The sequence below is a fragment of the Aethalodelphis obliquidens genome, unplaced genomic scaffold (assembly GCF_003676395.1).
Source record: "Aethalodelphis obliquidens isolate GAN/ISIS:26980383/991018 unplaced genomic scaffold, ASM367639v1 scaffold55, whole genome shotgun sequence".
Lineage (NCBI taxonomy): Eukaryota > Metazoa > Chordata > Mammalia > Artiodactyla > Delphinidae > Aethalodelphis > Aethalodelphis obliquidens.
In genome coordinates, this window is record NW_020837999.1 from 2,044,919 (window position 1) to 2,063,749 (window position 18,831).

Below are 18,831 nucleotides of genomic sequence, written 5' to 3' on the forward strand. Positions count from 1 at the left end.
TGGCTTCTGTTTTATTTACCACTCTAGTCCTCGGCTCTGCATTGCCAGTGTTAGTAGTCCTGATCTGTCCGTCCAGCATACAACTCTGCCTCCCACTCCATCTCCTAAACTCCTGATTCCCAAATAGTTACTGTCTTTACAGTTCCGGCAACAATTTCTTCATTGAGTCTGATAGATGAAGCCAGGTTGTGCTGTAGTTTCTAGAGAAAAGTTGAATACCGAGGTAAAAACCAGCGGATTATTTCTTTCCGTTTATATCCCATGTTGCATTTGGAACAATAGCGTGAAATGATAATGTATTTATTAGTTTCCTCTGAGTCCTGCTAACACTTGACATTTAATAGATGCCAACAGCACTCTTACAGTTCAGCCTTAGTAACTCAAATGAGTCACTTCTTATTTTTCACATTACTGATTGGCCGTTTTTTATCAGGCTTCATTAGAAGTGCACAGGCCCCCAGTGGGTCCCCAGCACTGCCTCGAAAGCAAAGAGACAAGTCCCCCAGCAGCCTCTTGGAAGATGCCAAAGAGACATGCTTCACCAGAGATAGGAAGGGAGGCTTCTTCAGTTCCTTCATGAAAAAGAGAAATGCTCCCACACCCCCCAAACGCAGCAGCTCCTTCCGAGAAATGGAGAATCAGCCCCACAAGAAATATGAACTCACGGGTAACTTCTCATCTGTTGCTTCTCTACAGCATGCTGATGGGTTCTCTTTTACTGCTGCCCAGCAAGAGGCGAATCTGGTGCCACCCAAGTGCTATGGGGGTAGCTTTGCACAGAGGAACCTCTGTAATGACGACAGTGGCGGGGGTGGGGGCAGTGGCGCTGCTGGGGGTGGGTGGTCTGGCATCACAGGCTTCTTCACACCACGCTTAATCAAAAAGACACTGGGCTTACGAGCAGGTAAACCCACAGCCAGTGATGACACTTCCAAGCCTTTTCCAAGGTCAAACTCTACATCTTCCATGTCCTCAGGGCTTCCAGAGCAGGATAGGATGGCAATGACCCTTCCCAGGAACTGCCAGAGGTCCAAACTCCAGCTGGAAAGGACAGTGTCCACCTCTTCTCAGCCAGAAGAGAATGTGGATAGGGCCAGTGACATGCTTCCCAAAAAATCAGAGGAAGGTGCCGCTCCGACCAGGGAGAGACCAAAAGCCAAACTTTTGCCCAGAGGAGCCACCGCTCTTCCTCTCAGAACCCCCTCTGGGGATCCAGCCATTACAGAGAAGGACTCTCCAGGGCTGGGGGTGGCTGGAGTGGCAGCTGCCCCCAAGAGCAGAGAGAGGAATGGTGGGGCACGACTTGGCATGGCTGGAGTGTCAGAGGATGGCGAGCAGACAGGCTGGGCTGCCCCGGCCAAGGCTGCGGCGGTCCTCCCGACCACTCACAACCACAAAGTGCCAGTCCTTATCTCACCCACTCTGAAGCACACTCCAGCTGACGTGCAGCTCATCGGCACAGACTCTCAGGGGAATAAGTTCAAGCTCTTGTCTGAGCATCAGGTCACTTCCTCTGGAGACAAGGACCGACCCCGCCGGGTAAAACCAAAGTGTGCCCCACCCCCGCCGCCAGGGGTGAGACTACTGCAGCATCCGGCCGTGTGCTCAGACTCCGCGGAAGAGCCCACGTCAGAAACACAGGAGGGAGAGAAGAAGGCGGCTCCAGGGGCAGTGCCCATCAGTGGGAAAGCTGGGAGGCCTGTAATGCCTCCACCTCAAGTGCCTCTGCCCACATCTTCCATCTCACCAGCGAAAATGGCCAATGGCACAGCAGGTACTAAAGTGGCTCTGAGAAAAACCAGACAGGTGGCTGAGAAAATCTCAGCTGACAAAATCAGTAAGGAGGCCCTGCTGGAATGTGCTGACCTACTGTCCAGTGCAATCACAGAACCTGTGCCCAACAGCCAGCTGGTGGACACTGGACACCAGCTGCTCGACTACTGCTCAGGCTATGTGGACTGCATCCCCCAAACTCGCAACAAATTTGCCTTCCGCGAGGCTGTGAGCAAACTGGAACTCAGCCTGCAGGAGCTGCAGGTGTCTTCTGCAGCTGCTGGTGTGCCCGGGGCAAACCCTGTCCTTAACAACTTACTGTCATGTGTACAGGAAATCAGTGATGTGGTGCAGAGGTAGCCACCGTTAGCCGGGTGGGAAGATGCACACATTTCTGAGGGGAGAGGAAAAGGGACTTGTTTTCCTGTGTTCTCGTTTCAAAAAGTGGAAGACTGATACTTGAGTGTGTTTCTGTGAAGTACCTCAGATCTCTGAGTTCTCACGTTTACAGGTTCATCTCAAAAATAACAAAAAGCAAAACCCATAGGAGAGGGAAAATAGATGGGGGCAGGGCAGTTGTGGACCGGATTGGAAGCTGCACTGGGACATCAGGGAACATGCATATGTCGTGCCATGAAGAACCAAATCCAGCCCGTTCTTACCTGGAGTGATGTGAGCTGGTTAGGGCTGCTCCAGCAGGGCCGCAGGGACTGTGCCCAGACAGTGCGTTGGCTGTGGCACTCATTCTGCACCACACAGAAGGGAATTGACTTGGGGCCCCAGTAGGTACTAATGGTGATTATGCTCCAACTCATCTAACTTATTGGGTGGGACAGAAGAAAGCTGGGAATGTGCCAAGAGAAGTTTTGTTCAAGGCTGTTGGAAGCTACTGTTAGCCTCGCTTCCACAGGTCACTGCTGCAGTAAGAACTGCAGATCAGATGGCTAGATGCAAAACTGGGAAATGTGGTTCTGTCAGTATGCTTCTGTCCTGTTTTCCATAGGTGTATTAATTGGTACAGGAGGTAAAGAATGCTAGGAAGTATATTTAGGGAGATTGAAGCCTTCTCCTAAAATCTTACATTACTTAGCAGAAGCCACTTCTCCCAGGCTAGTATATTGTTTCCAAATGGATCAGGATTGGCTTTCTGCTTGTTGGTGCCTATCTTGTAAACCATAGGCATAGGAGTCTCTTTGGTAATTCTTTTCTCCCCCTTGCTGGGCAGGCTGTCTTCCTTTATTCCTGGCAGCATTCAGGGCATTAACCAACACTGAACATTATTGAAAACAATGGTCATGTACAGGTCTCACAGGGGAATCCTTTTCTGTTACAGTGCCCCTGCATACTGACATACCGGCAAAGGACTTGAGCAGCTATATGTTTCTTTATCAACTAAAATGCCAGGGAAAGGGTGTCTTCTTGAAATCCAGTGGTCAGCCTAGAGGTCTGTGACTGAGTGGAGAAGCTGGCTTGGTCCTAATGGCTGTTTCCCCTCCCTCCCTTATCACCTTAGACCCAATCTAGGTGGAGAATAGGGAGAAGCATTCTCTCACTCTACAGTTTCAAATGAATCACCCTAAATTATTCTCACATGCTTTTCTCCTCTCACATACTCCCCCTGCCAATTGTTGAGCTTGTTTGTAAAGATCATATTGGGAATATTCTTTGATATTTATTTTATCATTTCACCTCTATTTTAAGAATGCATAGTTGAAGGAGCAGGTTATTTTCGGGGGACACCAATTAGATCCCAGAAACCTAATGATTCCTTTTCCTTTCCTATTCAGTTGTTGTTATGGAAGTTAATTAGGATCACTTCTTAATTTAGAACCAAGTTTAATTGGTTAGATATTATTAATACTTTCGACATCAGGTCTAATTCCAGTGACCACTTCATTCTCTTCTTAAAACTTTATGCCCTCTCCATTCCTGCCTCCAAGGAGAACGCAATATAAAAAAAATACATTTTTTCCTCCCAAAGGAATATTAACTTAGGAAGATAGGAATTCAACATTGATGAACAGTGAGTTTTCTTCCTGGCTCTGTCATCAATCCACTGTCAGGCCATAGCCCCATCTCTTAATCTATTAAATGGAGGTAATGATACATGTTATCAAGGGTGTTTTGCAAATAAGTGTATAGTTATCCCTTTGAGAGTCTCTCTGGAAAGCTCTTCAGTGCAGTATTGTTATATATGAATACAAGTTTTTCATTCTCTTCTTTGCTCAGCAGCAGATAATGAAATTTAAAACTGCTGAGATTATACTAATTGGGCTAGAATACTAAGGGGGGAAAAGCGTTTTGGATAGAGTTTGGCATCTTTGACCAGGGAGGAAATTTAGTTTTCATTAGAAAGAAAGGAACTGATTCTTACTGTGGGTGTTCCAGAGGAGTCCCAGGCCAAGAGAAGGATAAGAAGGGAGGAGACAATACCGGGCATTCCTTTCAGGGGTTGGGTGATCCCTGTCTGTCTGTTACCTACTGGTGGAGCACAGGCAACTAGTGATCTGGCTAATCTCCTTATAATGGTTGGAAGAGTTCCCTTTAACTTGGATTTAAAAACCAACAGTCCTCCTACCTTCTTCTTCGCCACTCTCCTTCATCATATATTTCCATAAACTTGAAATCGTTTTAGCAATTAGCCTTTTAAGGGTGGGGCAGGGAAAGCTAAAACTTTGGAATATTGTTATGCTGCTTTTTAAGTTTATCCCTGTCATTGTGGATGCAACTTGAGGGATTCTAATTGTTTTTCAGGGGATTTTTTTTTTTTTTTTTAAAGCAAGGGATCTTTCCTTGAGTGCTCTGAAAATAAGCCTTGGAGGAACACTACTGAGTGTATTTAAGCTCCCTGGTTTTCTCATCGAAGAACAGTCTTTGAGGGTGGGGGCTGGGTCTTTCTCAGGTGCCGCACCTGGCTCTGCCTCGTCCACAGTAGGTGCTCAGTAAGTTCATGAACAGAATGGATTTTTTTCTCATCACTGTCAAGAGTAGCATTGACTGTTGTAGCACACCCAGCCACGTGATGCTTTAACTGTGTAACTTCAGGAGTTGAGGGCTCAGGGTTCAGGTTAAAGAGGCACTGTCAACTTACTATAAAAGTGTAACTTAGGTTTTTTCCATTATCTACTTGAAAAGGACCAGATTTTTTAAATAACCATAGGTAAATTTAAAAGTTTGAATTCAAAGCAGAGAAAACTGCTTTTAGAAACTGAAAATGTAGTTTAATTCTTATCTAGTTTGAAAACAAAGCAGATAGCAAAAGCCCTTCTACAAGGTGTTGAAAACTTTCTAAAGTGGTTATACGTATTATATACCTTTGGGGTTACCACACCTTCAGTCTTTTCATGCACAGATAATATGATTTCAGTTTAGATTTACTACCTTAAAATGCAGTGTTTAGAATACATCTTGATTGTGCTTTACGTGAAGTATTTTCTTAAAAGGCTTTGTGTAAAAATGTGTATATTTTCCTACAGATCTCCATCATGATTTTCAGAGATATAGCCTTAAAAAAAAATTGGCCCTGAGAAATTTATTCAGTGTTTCTCCAGATGACATTGAGGTTCTTATAGTGGAGACCCTTTCTCAGCTGAATTATGGGGTTTAAGTTAGAATTTTCTTACAATTCAGTTGCAAGTTAGCTAGTAAAATAGTGCCCAGTTAATAAAATGCTGACTTTCCTAAGGCACCACCCATATTTATTTAACAAAATCATGGAGATTTTGAGCTTCAAGGATACAGTTTAGATAGTGGTTAAGAGTTTAGACTCTAAAGCCAGTCTAGAAGGCAAGTCACTTAACCTTCCTGGGCCTTAGTTTCCTCATTGGAAAACAGGGATAATAATAGTAACTACCTCAGGGTTGTTGTAAGGATTAAATGAGATAATGTGTGTAGAATAGTTAGCTTGAGTGCCTGGCATGTAATGAGTACTCCATAAATGTTAACTACTACTACTATTATTATTAACGCTTATTCCAGTGAGTCTTAGCCAAGGATGTGCAACAAAATTTCCTGGGGTTTAAAAAAAGAAAAACAACAAAAAACCTGATGCGTCGGCCTCACCCCAGATCAAGAATTCCCCGTGGGGTTGGGTCTCAGCCAGTGTGTTTTCCAAGAATCTCTCCAGGTGTTTCAGACACCCAGCACTGTGTGAACACTAGCAATACCCCAACTCTTTTTTTTTTTTTTTTTTACAGCTTAAGAAATTGGAAGAGAGGATGGTTAAGTTACTTGCCCATATTCTCAGAGCAGTTAATTAGTGGCAGAGCCAAGGCTAGAGTTGGGTCTTATTCACTTTCTCATTGTGGGGTCTTTCCACCATTCCTGTTGCCTTGTGAGACACTGCAAAAAAAAAAAAAAAAAAAAAAAAAGGCTCAGACAATCAGTCTGCACAGTGCTGCACACTTTCTAAAGCACACTTTCCTGGCATTCCCTGACCTTAAGGGACTTGAATGTTGAGTAATGGCAACACTAGCAAAGCAGGCATTCAGTAGAACTCAGTAATTTAAAAAATTATATGGGGTCATTCTTTTGGACAGACCTCAGCGACACAGCAATCTGCACTTTGTAATAAAGAAATAACAACTTAAGTTTTAAAAAACCTAGTCCTACATTCCTTTTTCTTAAAAAAACAAACTTTATTGTTCCATATCATTTTGATAGCTATGAGGTAATGTATATGAAAGCACTTTGAGAAAAGTATCAAGTGTAATATAACTATAAAGTTGTATTAGTAATGTCTATTGAGAAGTTAAAACAGTTAATTAGATGTTGATTGACTTACAAGCTTTTGCCTGTGGGGGACCTGAAAATGCAGATATATGAACAATCAGCTCTGTAATTTATCACATTTTTAAATATGAAACTGCTAAATGAATATGTGCAGGTATAGTAAGTGTTTTGCTAAAATTGTAGCTCAGTGCTGAATAACTTCAGAAAACTAGGGACCAACTTTCTGGTTTAATCTTTAAAAAATAGTAACATGCACTCACTCCAGAACAAAGCAGCTCTTCTAGGGACCTTGATTCAAGAAGAGTGTGGCCCTCTCATCCTTGAACGTTTGTCCAGCACGTGCTCAGCCATTTAGTACCTAAATGTGGGAGCAGACTCGTTACCTGTTCATGTTGACAGTGTCTTTTTTTAACCTATGTCCTGCATAGTTTTGTTGGGTTTTTTGGGGGTGGGGTGGGGTGGGGGCAGAGATGGGATGGCTGTAGAACCAGTGCACTTTGGGAATTACTTTTCTGGGATTTCCTACCAGATGTAGATGAGCTTGATATTCATCATCCCTGTTTAGTTTTTTTTTTTCCCCCCTAAGAGGAGTAGCTGAACATAGGTCACCTATTAAATTATTTAGAAAAAGAGTAAATTGCTTTGGTGGCCACATCTGAGTTTGTAGCTCTACTGCATTCTGACCTCTCCCACTCCCTTCCATTTTTGCTACCGATGTCATCGTTACTATCAGGCTATGCTCCCCCAGGAGTCCATGTTGAGCTGACAGGGTTGTCTACATTTTTATTCTTGATGATTTTGGGGTTTCATCATCTTGCTTACATTAACTTGTTCTACCTGGATTTGGGGGCCATCTCTGTGCTCCAAGCATCTGTTATGACCAGTCATCTTTAGGTAAGTTTCTCTGGATATAAGTTTCTTCGTATGTATTGATGGACTTCAGCTATCTATATCTCTGTCTTAGCTTCTGTCAAGCCAGTAGCTCAGTTCTTTTGTAAATTCCTGCTTCAGTCTGGGATATGTGGGAGCAGGGGAGAAATAGGGAAAGGCAGCCCTAAGGTTGCCTGTACCTTCCACGTGACAACACAGGGAAATTGCTGTAGGCCTCACTGGTCAGAGAGGAGAGGCCTTGGGCTGGTTCTGAAACTTGTCCCACTCTTAACAGTCAGGATAGAGTTCCAGTTTTCCAGCTATCAGACTTTTAAAAATATAATACAAGGCTAGCTTTTTTTGGCAAGCTAACAGTGCCTGGAGTAACAATTACTGTTACCTGCTTTGTTGCAGCTCTGCTACAGCCAGAACTTCACTGCCATCCTCTGCCCTCCTGTATTACTTGGCGGGGGCGGGGGGTAGATTTCAGGGCTGCGGAATGAGCTGCACCCTGCTCCAGAGCATCTACCCAAGTGACTTGTCTTAGCTCCAGCCTGTCTTTTGTGAAGTTTACTACAGTGTCCCAAAAGATGAGTTTCTGCTCTGGGGCTGCTGGTTTTCATGCCACCCACCTGAGGTGTATATGTTCCATTGTATCTTGAGATAACAAGTGTGCAAGATGATATTTCCTTCACTTCTGACTCAATATCCTAGATCCAAAGGACAGGAAATTAGGGAAGATTCCACCCTGTGATAATCAGGGTAAGAAGATCCAACGTTTCTCTCCGGGTGAGAAGGCCTGGGCAGGTCATCTTGATTCTGAGCTGACTTGGAGTGGTAGAGATCATTCCTAGAGGATTGTGCCTTCAAAGATGGGTTTCATGTGTTTTGCAGAAGAAAAGATTGTCAGCTAGGTTGATGTTGCACAAATATCAGACTAAAACTGGTGGAAATGAACTTTTTGGTAGCAGTGGCTCAAAGCCCCCATCAGTGAGATGTTCTCTCCACATGGGGTGCTGATTTGGTAAATTGCTGCACTTTTCTCCATCCCCTTGGTGAGCTGGGGGGAGGATGCTCTAACTGGACCCTTCCCACCCTCCAAGTGCACTATGTACAATTATGAGTTTGAAATTGTTTACCTCTCCTAGAAAAATTATATCCTTTACCCTCTCCATTGCTCTGTGACCTGAACACAGTAGCAAGGCCCTGTTACCTCAGCCTGAGGTCACAGATGGCGTGTGAGCAGATCTTCAAACCTGCAGACCATCTAAGGGAAGGGACATCTCCTTGTAAGTTGAAAGGCCAGGCCCCACACACGTGCACACCGACTATGTCCGTTCTTTGAGATTCTTTGTTCATCATTGTACTCGAAGCAGCAAGTTTCCGGATCCTGCATGTCATTCCAAGCTGCCGAGCTATGCGCACAGGGCTTGAGGTCTTGGATCATTCTACTTAACTCTAAAACACGGTGGAGGTGGACTGTCAAATGCCAGCAGGCTTTAAGAAAGGAGATACCAAGGGTGTGTATGGTTGGAGCTCGCTTAGATTTGCTTCTGAGCCTCAGGAGCTTTAAATCATGTCATAAACTTTAGTTACAGAATGGGACTTTTGGTTAGTAAAATTTTCACATATAAAGGCAATTAGTCTTCAGCAGTTCTAACAACAATAACACAGATATGCCACATAAATTTATTCTTGATTCGGAAGGTACTGCAGGATCCTGCAGTGCTTTAGGGTCATTGGTGGAGAATCCAAATTCTGTACAATTCTGAAGTACCGTACCGTGTGTTGTAAGTGGCAAGAATGCCAAGAGGCAGATGTTTCCGGTAGATGAGGGCCAGATAACCAGCCTTCCTCCATTTTGACAAACCAGTTTTCACTGTGACCACTCTTCTTGGGACTTCATCATGAGGGAAATTTGCTGAGGTCTTGAGAAATCACCCTGATTAGGCTGATTGTCCTTCAGAGAAATGAGTATTCAGCAGCTAGAAGGAACAATGAGGTACTCATCTTAACAGTTCTCTAGGGCATATGTTTGAAAACCCTCATATCTCAGATCTGTGTAGAGGGTACATGCGATTGAGTCCACATTACGTACATACACTGTTGTTGTGCTCACTAAGAAAGGAGGGGAGTGAGAGAGGAGTTAATCAGATTTTTCCCTGTGGTGAATGGAAGCTGTGCCCTGGTTAGTGTGTTTGCCATGAACAGGCCGACTGAGCTGTTAATGCATGCTCAGAACCCCCTGTCTCCTGGGTAGACCCCACGCTTTTCCTTCTTTGCAGTCTGATTCTGTCATGACTATCAGTGGAGAAACCCCGGTTTTGTGCTTGCTTGGCAAAAATAAGTTTGAACATTTCAAGGTGGTTGATGGAAGTTTGTCCTTAAAACGTATGATTCAGATTCTTTAAAACTTGTTTAATATTTATACCAAAGGTCACGCTCTGCAGGTGTATGTGTGGTGGGTGCACAGAGGGGGAAGTCTGGAGGGCCTACCCCTGTGTGCATTGCTAAGGGGACACAGTGAGACAATATGGGATTTAATTGAAAACACATCAATCATGGGTCACACTACCAGTGTTGTCAGGTATTTGTTCTTAATTGTTATTGTAATATATTTTCAGGTGTTTTGTTTTTCTAATTTAATACTTTCACCCTGTTGTCTGACTGTGAACTGCTAACAGTGTTAAACTTGATGTAAATAATGAGGCCCTTGAAAGGGGAATGCTGTCTGCCTGTTGTCTCACAAGGCTTGCCAACTTGTGTTTTATTTTAAATAAAGGTTGCAATATTTTATTGGCAATGTGGGCTTGTGATTGGAGTGTTTCTCCTATAATTTTAACTGATGGGTAATCTAAGCATAATTTCTCTCTCTCTCTACATAAAATAGATATCTGTAAGGTAAAGAAGCTGATTTTAGCAAGCATCCCTCTGGCATATTCTTTAGAATGGTCCTCTATGGGGGTGGCTACTCACCCTTTGATGGATTACAGTTTTGGAAATGGCCAAAGGCATCATCTGGAGCCCAGCTGATACATAAGGTGGGTGATGTGTATGTGGGTCTGTCCATCCATCCAACATGAGGTGACTGTAAAATGAGGCTTAATTCTCTCAAAGTTCATTCTGAGGACAGTTTCAAATAAGTTGTAAAAATGTTTTGAGCCAAAGCAGCATTAATGGAGTAAGTGTAGAACCTCACAGGGAACGTTCTAGTCTTGTTTGACTTGGTCTTCAATTTAAAAAAAAATGAATGATTCATTGCTTTTAGAAGTAACATTTTAATTCAGGATGAGTAGGATATACTCAAGCGATGCACACATACAGTCCAATCAGAATGGCTGTTGTAGGGGAGCAGAATTTGCCACCCCAAAATATGCCTCTTTGGCATAAGGGTTATTTTAAGCTGGTTATCTTTAAGAAACTGCAGACACAGGCGAAACCTGAGTAACTAAGTTACCCTTTTGTAAGAGATTTACAGTTGTGAGGGAAATCTCCATTTGTAAGGGTGTCTCCCTTGCTCTACCAAGAAGAGGAGGATGAAACTCTAGAAACTTATCAGTGGAGGAGGTGAGGACGTAAATTTGCATAACAACCTCACAATTGTTTTTACTGTGCTTTTCCTGGTAACCGTCCATAACTGACCTACCAGCCCCAATATCTGCTTTTGTCTTTAGCTGAAAATAGTAGTTAAGGTGATAGTTTCTGCCATTTTGGAGTTAGTTTTCCTGGGTCTCTCTCATGTGTACATTTTACTAAACTTTTGTTTTTCTCCTGTTAATCTTATGTCGATTTAATTATTAGGCCAGCCAAAGATGCTAGAAGGGGAAAAGGAAAAACTGTCCTCCCTGACCCTGTAAGCATCAGTTTATACACCTCCTTAACATGCCACTTTCGGTCCTTTTCTCCCAAGCATTTCTGGTTTAGTTTAGGAAGGCTTGTTTCAGAGTCATTCAAGGAGAACCTCCCATTGTTTCCACCCACTTTCCAACCTCCCATTGTTCCACACACTTTCCACACCCGAGGCTATGGCATTTGCCAAGAAAATCATTTTAGAAACATTGTCATTAATGCATAGGAATTGGAGTTGGACTGCCCGGGTTGAATCCCACTCCTTCATTGACTAGCTCTGTGACTTAACCCAAGTTATTTAACCTCTCAGAGCCCCAATTTTCTCAGTCATTAAATGGTGATTAAATTGGTCCCTAAGTGTTAAGTATTACATGAGGTATCGACTAGGCTATAGAGCGCTTAGCACGTAGTATGACACATGGTATGTTTGCAAATGTTAGTTACCTAAAACAAAACTTGCAGGGTTCCAAGAATTAGAATGGAGGGAAAGGCCCAGCCTGGGCTTTGAGTATGGTGCCAAAACTGACAGCAGTTTTACTAGGTTTTATTATTCTTAAAACACCTAAAGTTCTGTGTGCTGAGTACTTGATAAATATTAATTCATTTAATTCTCACAGCCCTGTGAGGTGGGTACAGTTATGCTCATTTTTACAGAAGTGGAAACCAAAGTTAAACTGAAGCCAGTAGCTTTCCCCGTGGTCTCAACAGCAAGCAGCAAGTGGCGGAGCCGCTGAGCAGAGGAGTCTGGCTCCAGAGGAGTGTTCGGAACCACTGCAGCCTGCTGCTTGTTTTGGTTCCCGAGGTATGAGATTCAGACCCAATGTTTATGACATCAAACATGGCCGGCCAGTGCTAAAAGCATGTCAGCTGCTCTGTGGCTCTGAGACCTAAAGCTATAGAACATACCTTTTAAAGTGTGTATTTACAGAGTTTAGATCTGAGCATGTTACAGGATTGGGTGGCTGCATGCTGTTCCTGAAATGCTCTAGAGTGAGACAAGGAGCCAGCACCTAAAACCGGCCCCCATTTTATTGTGCAGTTAGGCCAGGTTTACGTCTGTCCCATGGGTGGTGTAAAACTAAGTTCCTTTAATTCATGTGAGTATTGATTGGGTATCTAATATTGCTCAGGCTAGGTACTGCCTAACCTAGAGGTAAATGAATTCAAGTAAATGAATGTAATAAAGTGTTAAACAGGAGAGAAGCAGAAGTGTTCCATTTTACCAGGGCTAAAGGTGAGAGGGTTGGGAGGACTGTAAATAAGAGGGCCACGTGAGGTGATGACACATATAAAAGAGCCGTGTGTGTGTAATTCCGTAAGTGTGGTAGAAGGGAAGAATCAAGGGAAGGGGAAAAACACATAATGAGCACCTCCTGTGTATAGAGGCACAATGTACACGTTTACACATGGCCATTCAATCCTCAACGATGACTGTTTTTCTTTTTAAAGCTGGGAGCACAGGAGTGCTGTTTTCATATATATAAGGGCAGTATGCTGTGGATGCCTCTTCAGTAAGAGGTTGAGATAGCCTGGCTCAGCTGATGTGGTTCCAAAGCAAACTGAAGTAAACTGGCAGACGAGGCAGTCACCCTGTCAGCTCTGTGAGTGCCAGTATATGTCCCCCGTCTCCACCAGTCCCCATCAGTGTTACCTGGCATGTGGAATTTTGCTGAGTGAGCACGATTACTAGGGCTCAGTAAGAAGGTAAGTAAGCCGAGGGTTTTAGAAAAATACAAAATTTTAATCTTTACATATGATAAAATCATGTCAAGGTCCCTAACTTAAAAAAAAATAATTTTAATTGATTTAAATCTGCAGAGCAGAACAAGGCTTAGCCTACACTGACCTGATTAAAAAAAAAAAAAATCTTCCTCTGTGCACTTTTTCCTTCAGCCTGAGGCTCTTTCCTGATCTCACAGATAGAAGCTGATCAGCTTCCCTCTGGGAACAACAACTTGAAAGCTAACCCACCCAGTTCCTGCCACTGGTAAGCAGAAGTTAATTTTTCCCTTCTCTGTCGCTGAGGATACTGCAGCCTCAGGCCCAACCCCCAAGTCCAGGCATCTGCAGGCAGGAGCTGATATGCTAATAAATCCTTGGGATTTATCTCCCACATGACTTTCTCCAACCAGCTGGCCCACATTTTGGAATGTGGCTCTGTAAGGCACCAAGTGATTTTAAGAATTGGCTCTGTCTCTGATTTAAGGCCTCCCTTTTACACACCACTTGTGCTTGTGGCTGCTGGATGCTAGCCTGCCCCTCCAACCCGTTACGTCCTGGACAGTGTGCTGACAGGCCCCAGGATCCTATTAGTGGAAGGAAGGCAGCTTTGGGAAGTTGTCATCTAGCTCTCAAGGCATGAAATAGTTAATTCTCTGGGAAACAGATTTGCATCCCTGAGAAGAGAAGAGTTGTTCCTCCTTGGGGACGTACACCATCATCTTGGCGATTTCATCTAGTGCCTCTTCCGTATACAGGAGCTCCTGGCTCAGGAAAGCATCACGTGCACACAGCCTCACGTGACGGTACTCCAGTGGCAGGAAGGGGATGAAGAAGTCAATCAGGTTTTCCTTCACAAGACAGCTGTGTCCAAAGCCACTGTCTAAAATCAAGAGCAAAGTTACATGGAGTCTGACCTGGGGCTGAACCCAACTGGAATTATGAGGTGTCCCCCACCCTTAGGCCTGGGCAAGGTTTGTTCTTATATGCCAACTCCAGGAGGGCTGTCTGAACTTTATGTCAAGAACTATGCAACTGTGTCTTCCTTTAGGGAAACAGGGCCATGATTAACTGGATGTGTGAGAGGGGGAGAGGGGCTATGCCTGCCAGGTTATGGTTTCATTGGATGGCAGAAAGCAGAAGGTGGAGTGACCCTACCTATCCAACTGGAGGCTGAGCCACTGAGGCTCTCACAGTGAGACTTTCTTCCTCAGGGTCTGCATACTCCATAGACCACTGCCTGTATGGCCACGGCCAACTACTCCCTTACAAAGGACTTTCAGAAAAGGACTTCAGCTTTCTTGGCACTTTTCTAGTGCCTATCTGAAGTTGACAACGAGATGATTATATGACGCATCCTCTGTGATCCTGAATGCCCTATCTCATGAGTACACCTTCTAGTACATACGCATCACCCTCCTCCTCCCCTCTCAACAGAGGCTTATTTTCTGCAAGGCTGGGAGTCACTTACCTGTGGCTTCCACAATCCCAGCCTGGAGTTGGGGCTCCAAGTGCTCCATCCCAATTTCTTCCCGGGACCACCCAGCCTTAAGCAGGTTCAGGACTACCTCATTGATGATATTGCCCGCAAGGTTACTGAAAGAGACAAGCCCGGTTAACAGATTCTGTTGTTGATTTTTTTAAATTGAAGTAGAGTTGATTTACAATATTGGGTTAGTTTCAGATGAACAACAAAGTGATTTAGTTTTATATATATTTTTTCAGATTATTTTCCATTATAGGTGATTACAATATTGTTGGGAAAATTTTCCATTATAGGTGATTATAATATTGTTGTTGGGTATATCGTTCCCGCTGTTATACAGTAAATCCTTGTTGCTTATCTATTTTATATAGTATCTGTAAATCCCGTACCCCTAATTTATCACCTCCCCATTCCCCTTTGATAACCAGAACTTTGTTTTCTACGTTTGTGGATCTATTTATGTTTTGTATATAGATTCATTTGTATTATTTTTTAGGTCCCATATATAAGTGATATCACATAATATTTGTCTTTTTCTGACTTACTTCACTTAGTATGATATTCTCTAGGTCCATCCAGCAAAGGCAATATTTCTTTATTATGGGAGGTTAACATTCCATATTGTGTGTGTGTGTGTATACCACATCTTCTTAAACAAATCGTCTGTTGATAGGCATTTGGGTTGTTTCCATGTCTTGGCTATTGTAGAGTGCTGCTATGAAAACTGGGATGTTAAAGAACAGCACACTAGTGCTGCTAAAGAACACTGCATGTATCTTTTCAAATTAGAATTTTTATCATTTCTGGATATATGCTTAGGAGTGGGATTGCTGGATCACATGGTAGCTCTATTTTTAGTTTTCTGAGGAACCTCCACAGTTTTCCATAGTGGCTGCACCAATTTACATTCCCACCAACAGTGCAGGAATGTTCCCTTTTCTCTACACCCTCTCCAGCATTTATTATTTGTAGACTTTTAGATGATAGCCATTCTGATCAGTGTGAGGTGATACCTCATTGTGGTTTTTTTTTTTTTTTAATTTATTTTTGGCTGCGTTGGGTCTTCGTTGCTGCATGCGGGCTTTCTCTAGTTGCGGCGAGCGGGGGCTACTCTTCATTGTGGTGCACGGGCTTCTCATTGCAGTGGCTTCTGTTGTTGTGGAGCATGGGCTCTAGGCCTGCGGGCTGATCAGTAGTTGTGGCGCACGGGCTTAGTCACTCTGCGGCATGTGGGATCTTCCCGGACCAGGGATCGAACCCGTGTCCCCTGCATTGGCAGGTGGGTTCTTAACCACTGAGCCACCTCATTGCTTGGAATTGTGAGGGGACAAGGGAAGTCCCCTCATTGTGGTTATGATTTACATTTCTCTAATAATTAGCAGTGTTGAGCATCTTTGGATGTGCCTGTTGGCCATCTGTATGTCTTTGAAGAAATGTCTATTTAGGTCTTCTGACCATTTTTTGATTTTTTTTTTTTTTGATATTGAGTTGTATGAGCTGTCTGTATCTTCCGGAAATTAAGCCCTTGTTGGTTGCATTACAAATATATTCTCCCATTCCGTAGCAGGTTGTCTTTTCGTTTTGTTGATGGGCTCCTTTGCTGTGCAAAAGCTTTTAAGTTTGATTAGGTCCTATTTGTTTATTTTTGCTTTTATTTCTTTTGCCTTGGGAGACTGATCCAAGAAAATATTGCCACAACTTATGTTAGAAAATGTTTTGCCTATGTTCTCTTCAAGGAGTTTTATGGTGTCATGTCTTAGATTTCATTATTTTTTATTTGGCTTCCAAGTGGATAAGCTGACCACTGAGCTAGATTTTACCTGAGGCCATGAGCCCCCAGCTAGAGAGGCTGGGGGGTTCCCTGCTCAAGTTCAGCTGCTCAGCCAGACTTCCCCTGGCATCTATAGCTGGGGAAGCTGCTTATGACGACACTCTTCTACTTCCTGAAGCTGTGGCCCGACTCCTCCTCCTGCAGGAAGGCCTGCCAGGCAGGTCATCTGTGTACACGCAAGACCACAGTTGCATCAGCTGAGGCAAGACCTGCCCACTGCCAAGGGATTGCCCAATCCTGCATTCCTCACAGGAGGCAAAGGTGGGTTTACCTTTCCATGGGCTGCAGGACAGGCATCCAGGGTGAAAGGGAGAGGAAGAGGATTCACTTGCTCAGCCCCAGGGGCACAGACTCCAGTGCCTTCCCCATTTCTGCCCAGAAAGCCACCTGACACTAAGTTGCTTGAGAGCATAAGCTTAGCCTGTTTGTGGTAACCCAGTGCCTAGCACCTATCAGGCGCTCAATAGTTATTAAATGTTTACTGAATAAATGGACATCTCTGCATGTTTATCTACACTATCTCCACCTCCCTTCTGAATTTCTTCCTCCACGTTACAGGCTTTATCTCACCCACCAATACATAACCTGGGCCCCTTTTCTATTCCAACCCCACCCCTAGTCTTCAGCTCCTCAGGCACCAACAATTACACCTTTAAACAGATGTTGCCTTCCTGGAACACTTCAATTCCCTTGCACAGCCTCCCAGGTTGCCTGCTGACTGGGAGGTCTGAAGGGATCAAGGGACAGAAGGCACCTCTAGAAACGAACTCTCTCCCCTGGCTCCGGGACAGGACGACATGAAATCTCACCACAGAGGAAAGAGGCTCAAAGACCTCTCCAGAACTGTGATCACAAAACCCAGCCTTAACTGCTAAGTCTTCCCTGAAGAACAGATACAAACTTGACTCTCTCTGAACCTTAGTTTCCTAATTTGTAAGATGAGAGCCTTGAAGCAGACAATTTAAGAAGCCCTCCTTAGGTCACCTTGGATTCAGTGGTCAGTCAAAAAATAGACACTTCTGTGAGCACCTGCTGTGTGCTGGGGTACAAGGCTTTTGATTCCATGAGTAACTGACATTTGTATAGTTCTCTGCATTTTTCAAAGCCCTTTCTATCCATTCTTTTTCTGACAGCAGCCCAAAGAGAACAGGCATTAATTACCCTCTTCACTTTACAGCTTCAACGGCAGAGGCCAGTAGCTCTGATCCCCAGAGTTCCACTGTGCCTGTCCTGCCCCGTGACTTCATTTCCAGAGCCTTCTGTACTTGGTAGAAATGGGCAAAAGTAGTCAATGTTAGTAGTTAGTTAGTCAATGTTACTAACTACTAACCAAGTAGTTAGTTAGTACTTGGCCAGGGGCCCCAAATTCCTCAGGCCCAGATGAAGGACTGGCTGAGTGCTGGGGCAACTCTAGCCATAGCCCCGCTCCCCACTACACCCCCTGCTTCAGCTGCCACCTCCTCCTTTCCGCCATCCGACACCACCACTTTGCAGGGGGGCCAGCAGAGCCGCTAGGACTTCACTTCAAATAGCAGGTTTAGGATTTTTTTCAGGATTAAACCACTGGATTTGTTTACACCATCAATTTGAATCAGCTGTGCTTTTCTTTTAAATATAAGAGTCCTCACCACACAGGTAAGGTTATTGTAGAAATCAAGTCCAGAGACACCATCTTCCCCCACCTATCACTAGACTAGCTGAAAACTTTGGGGTTTAGAGGTGCTGCTTTCTGGCTGCCCGAGGCAGGGGTGCAAGGTGCTGCACCGCACTGACAGCCTGGCTGGCCCACGGTCTCCAGACAGTCCACCCAGGCCTGTTGGGGACCACTGGCTCTCACAGGCCGGTCCCACACCGGGGCCACTGGAACTGGAAGCCATGTCCTTGCCTCTCAGTCACCAGTGTGCATCTTCCTCCCTAGGGGCTCAAAGGCTCCTTCAGGGCCAGTGCAGCCACTGCATCCCCTGCCACAGTAGGCCCAAAGGGTAGCTTGTCCACAGTGGCTCTCTTCCTGGCCCTGCCTCCACTCTGCCAGTGTCTGCTCATCAGGACCCCGTGGCCTCAGACAGTGCACAGACGCCGGGTCACTAGGGGGAAAGGGCAGGTGGTGGGACAGGGGCACTGCCAGCAGGTCAATGACCAAAATACTACAAACGCAAATATTTGCCTAGAGATAGCAGGTCACCTGGGTCGCATTAGGAAATCCTGGCAACAGCAAGGGTGAGGTTTTCCAAGCTGAGAACTGGTAGGGAAGTCAGTGCCCTGGCACCTCGAGCCAAGCTGGGGAAAGGTCGGCCACAGCCACAAGGCAGAAGCAGGCTTGGCCTGGTAGGAGGAAGGAGGGAGGAAGGAGCCAGGCAGTGGAGGGGGGAAGAAGCCACGCACGAAGTCAAAGGATCCCTGCAATAGAAAGGGCGTCCTGAGGTAGCTGGGCACTAGGCTTCCTTCTGTTCTGAGAAAAGGACTCTGCCTGCAGGAATGGTTCCAGGGGTCCCCTGCCCCCACCGCCTGCCAGGGCTTGGGTGGAGAAGCCTTGGTGAACCAAGGTGATTCCTTATTTTGCTGCCTCTGCATT

The 18,831-nt window shown here is 44.7% G+C and overlaps 2 protein-coding genes and 1 long non-coding RNA gene across 10 annotated transcripts in view; 2 read left to right on the top strand and 1 right to left on the bottom strand.

Moving 5' to 3' along the window:
• The window catches only part of ABL2 (ABL proto-oncogene 2, non-receptor tyrosine kinase), a 108,749-nt gene extending 98,572 nt beyond the window's left edge, over positions 1-10,177 (top strand). For 4 of the 7 annotated variants that reach the window (XM_027086190.1, XM_027086191.1, XM_027086195.1 and 1 more), the window contains one exon: positions 434-10,177. In XM_027086190.1, the coding sequence (XP_026941991.1) occupies positions 434-2,133 (1,700 nt within the window). In that variant the 3' untranslated portion in view covers positions 2,134-10,177. The remainder of the gene's footprint in view (positions 1-433) is intronic. The other 3 variants (XM_027086193.1, XM_027086194.1, XM_027086196.1) reach the window with 1 other exon arrangement.
• Positions 10,178-10,421: 244 nt separating this feature from the next.
• LOC113609155 (uncharacterized) lies at positions 10,422-13,075 on the top strand. Its single transcript, XR_003428520.1, has 2 exons — positions 10,422-12,025; positions 12,673-13,075. It is a non-coding gene; the product is annotated as an uncharacterized LOC113609155 (long non-coding RNA).
• Positions 12,944-18,831, bottom strand: part of TOR3A (torsin family 3 member A) — a 41,484-nt gene continuing 35,596 nt past the window's right edge. For both annotated transcript variants that reach the window (XM_027086200.1, XM_027086199.1), the window contains 2 exons: positions 14,414-14,538; positions 12,944-13,825 (listed from right to left, as the gene is read on the bottom strand). In XM_027086200.1, coding sequence (XP_026942001.1) covers positions 13,575-13,825; positions 14,414-14,538 — 376 coding nt within the window. In that variant the 3' untranslated portion in view covers positions 12,944-13,574. The remainder of the gene's footprint in view (positions 13,826-14,413; positions 14,539-18,831) is intronic.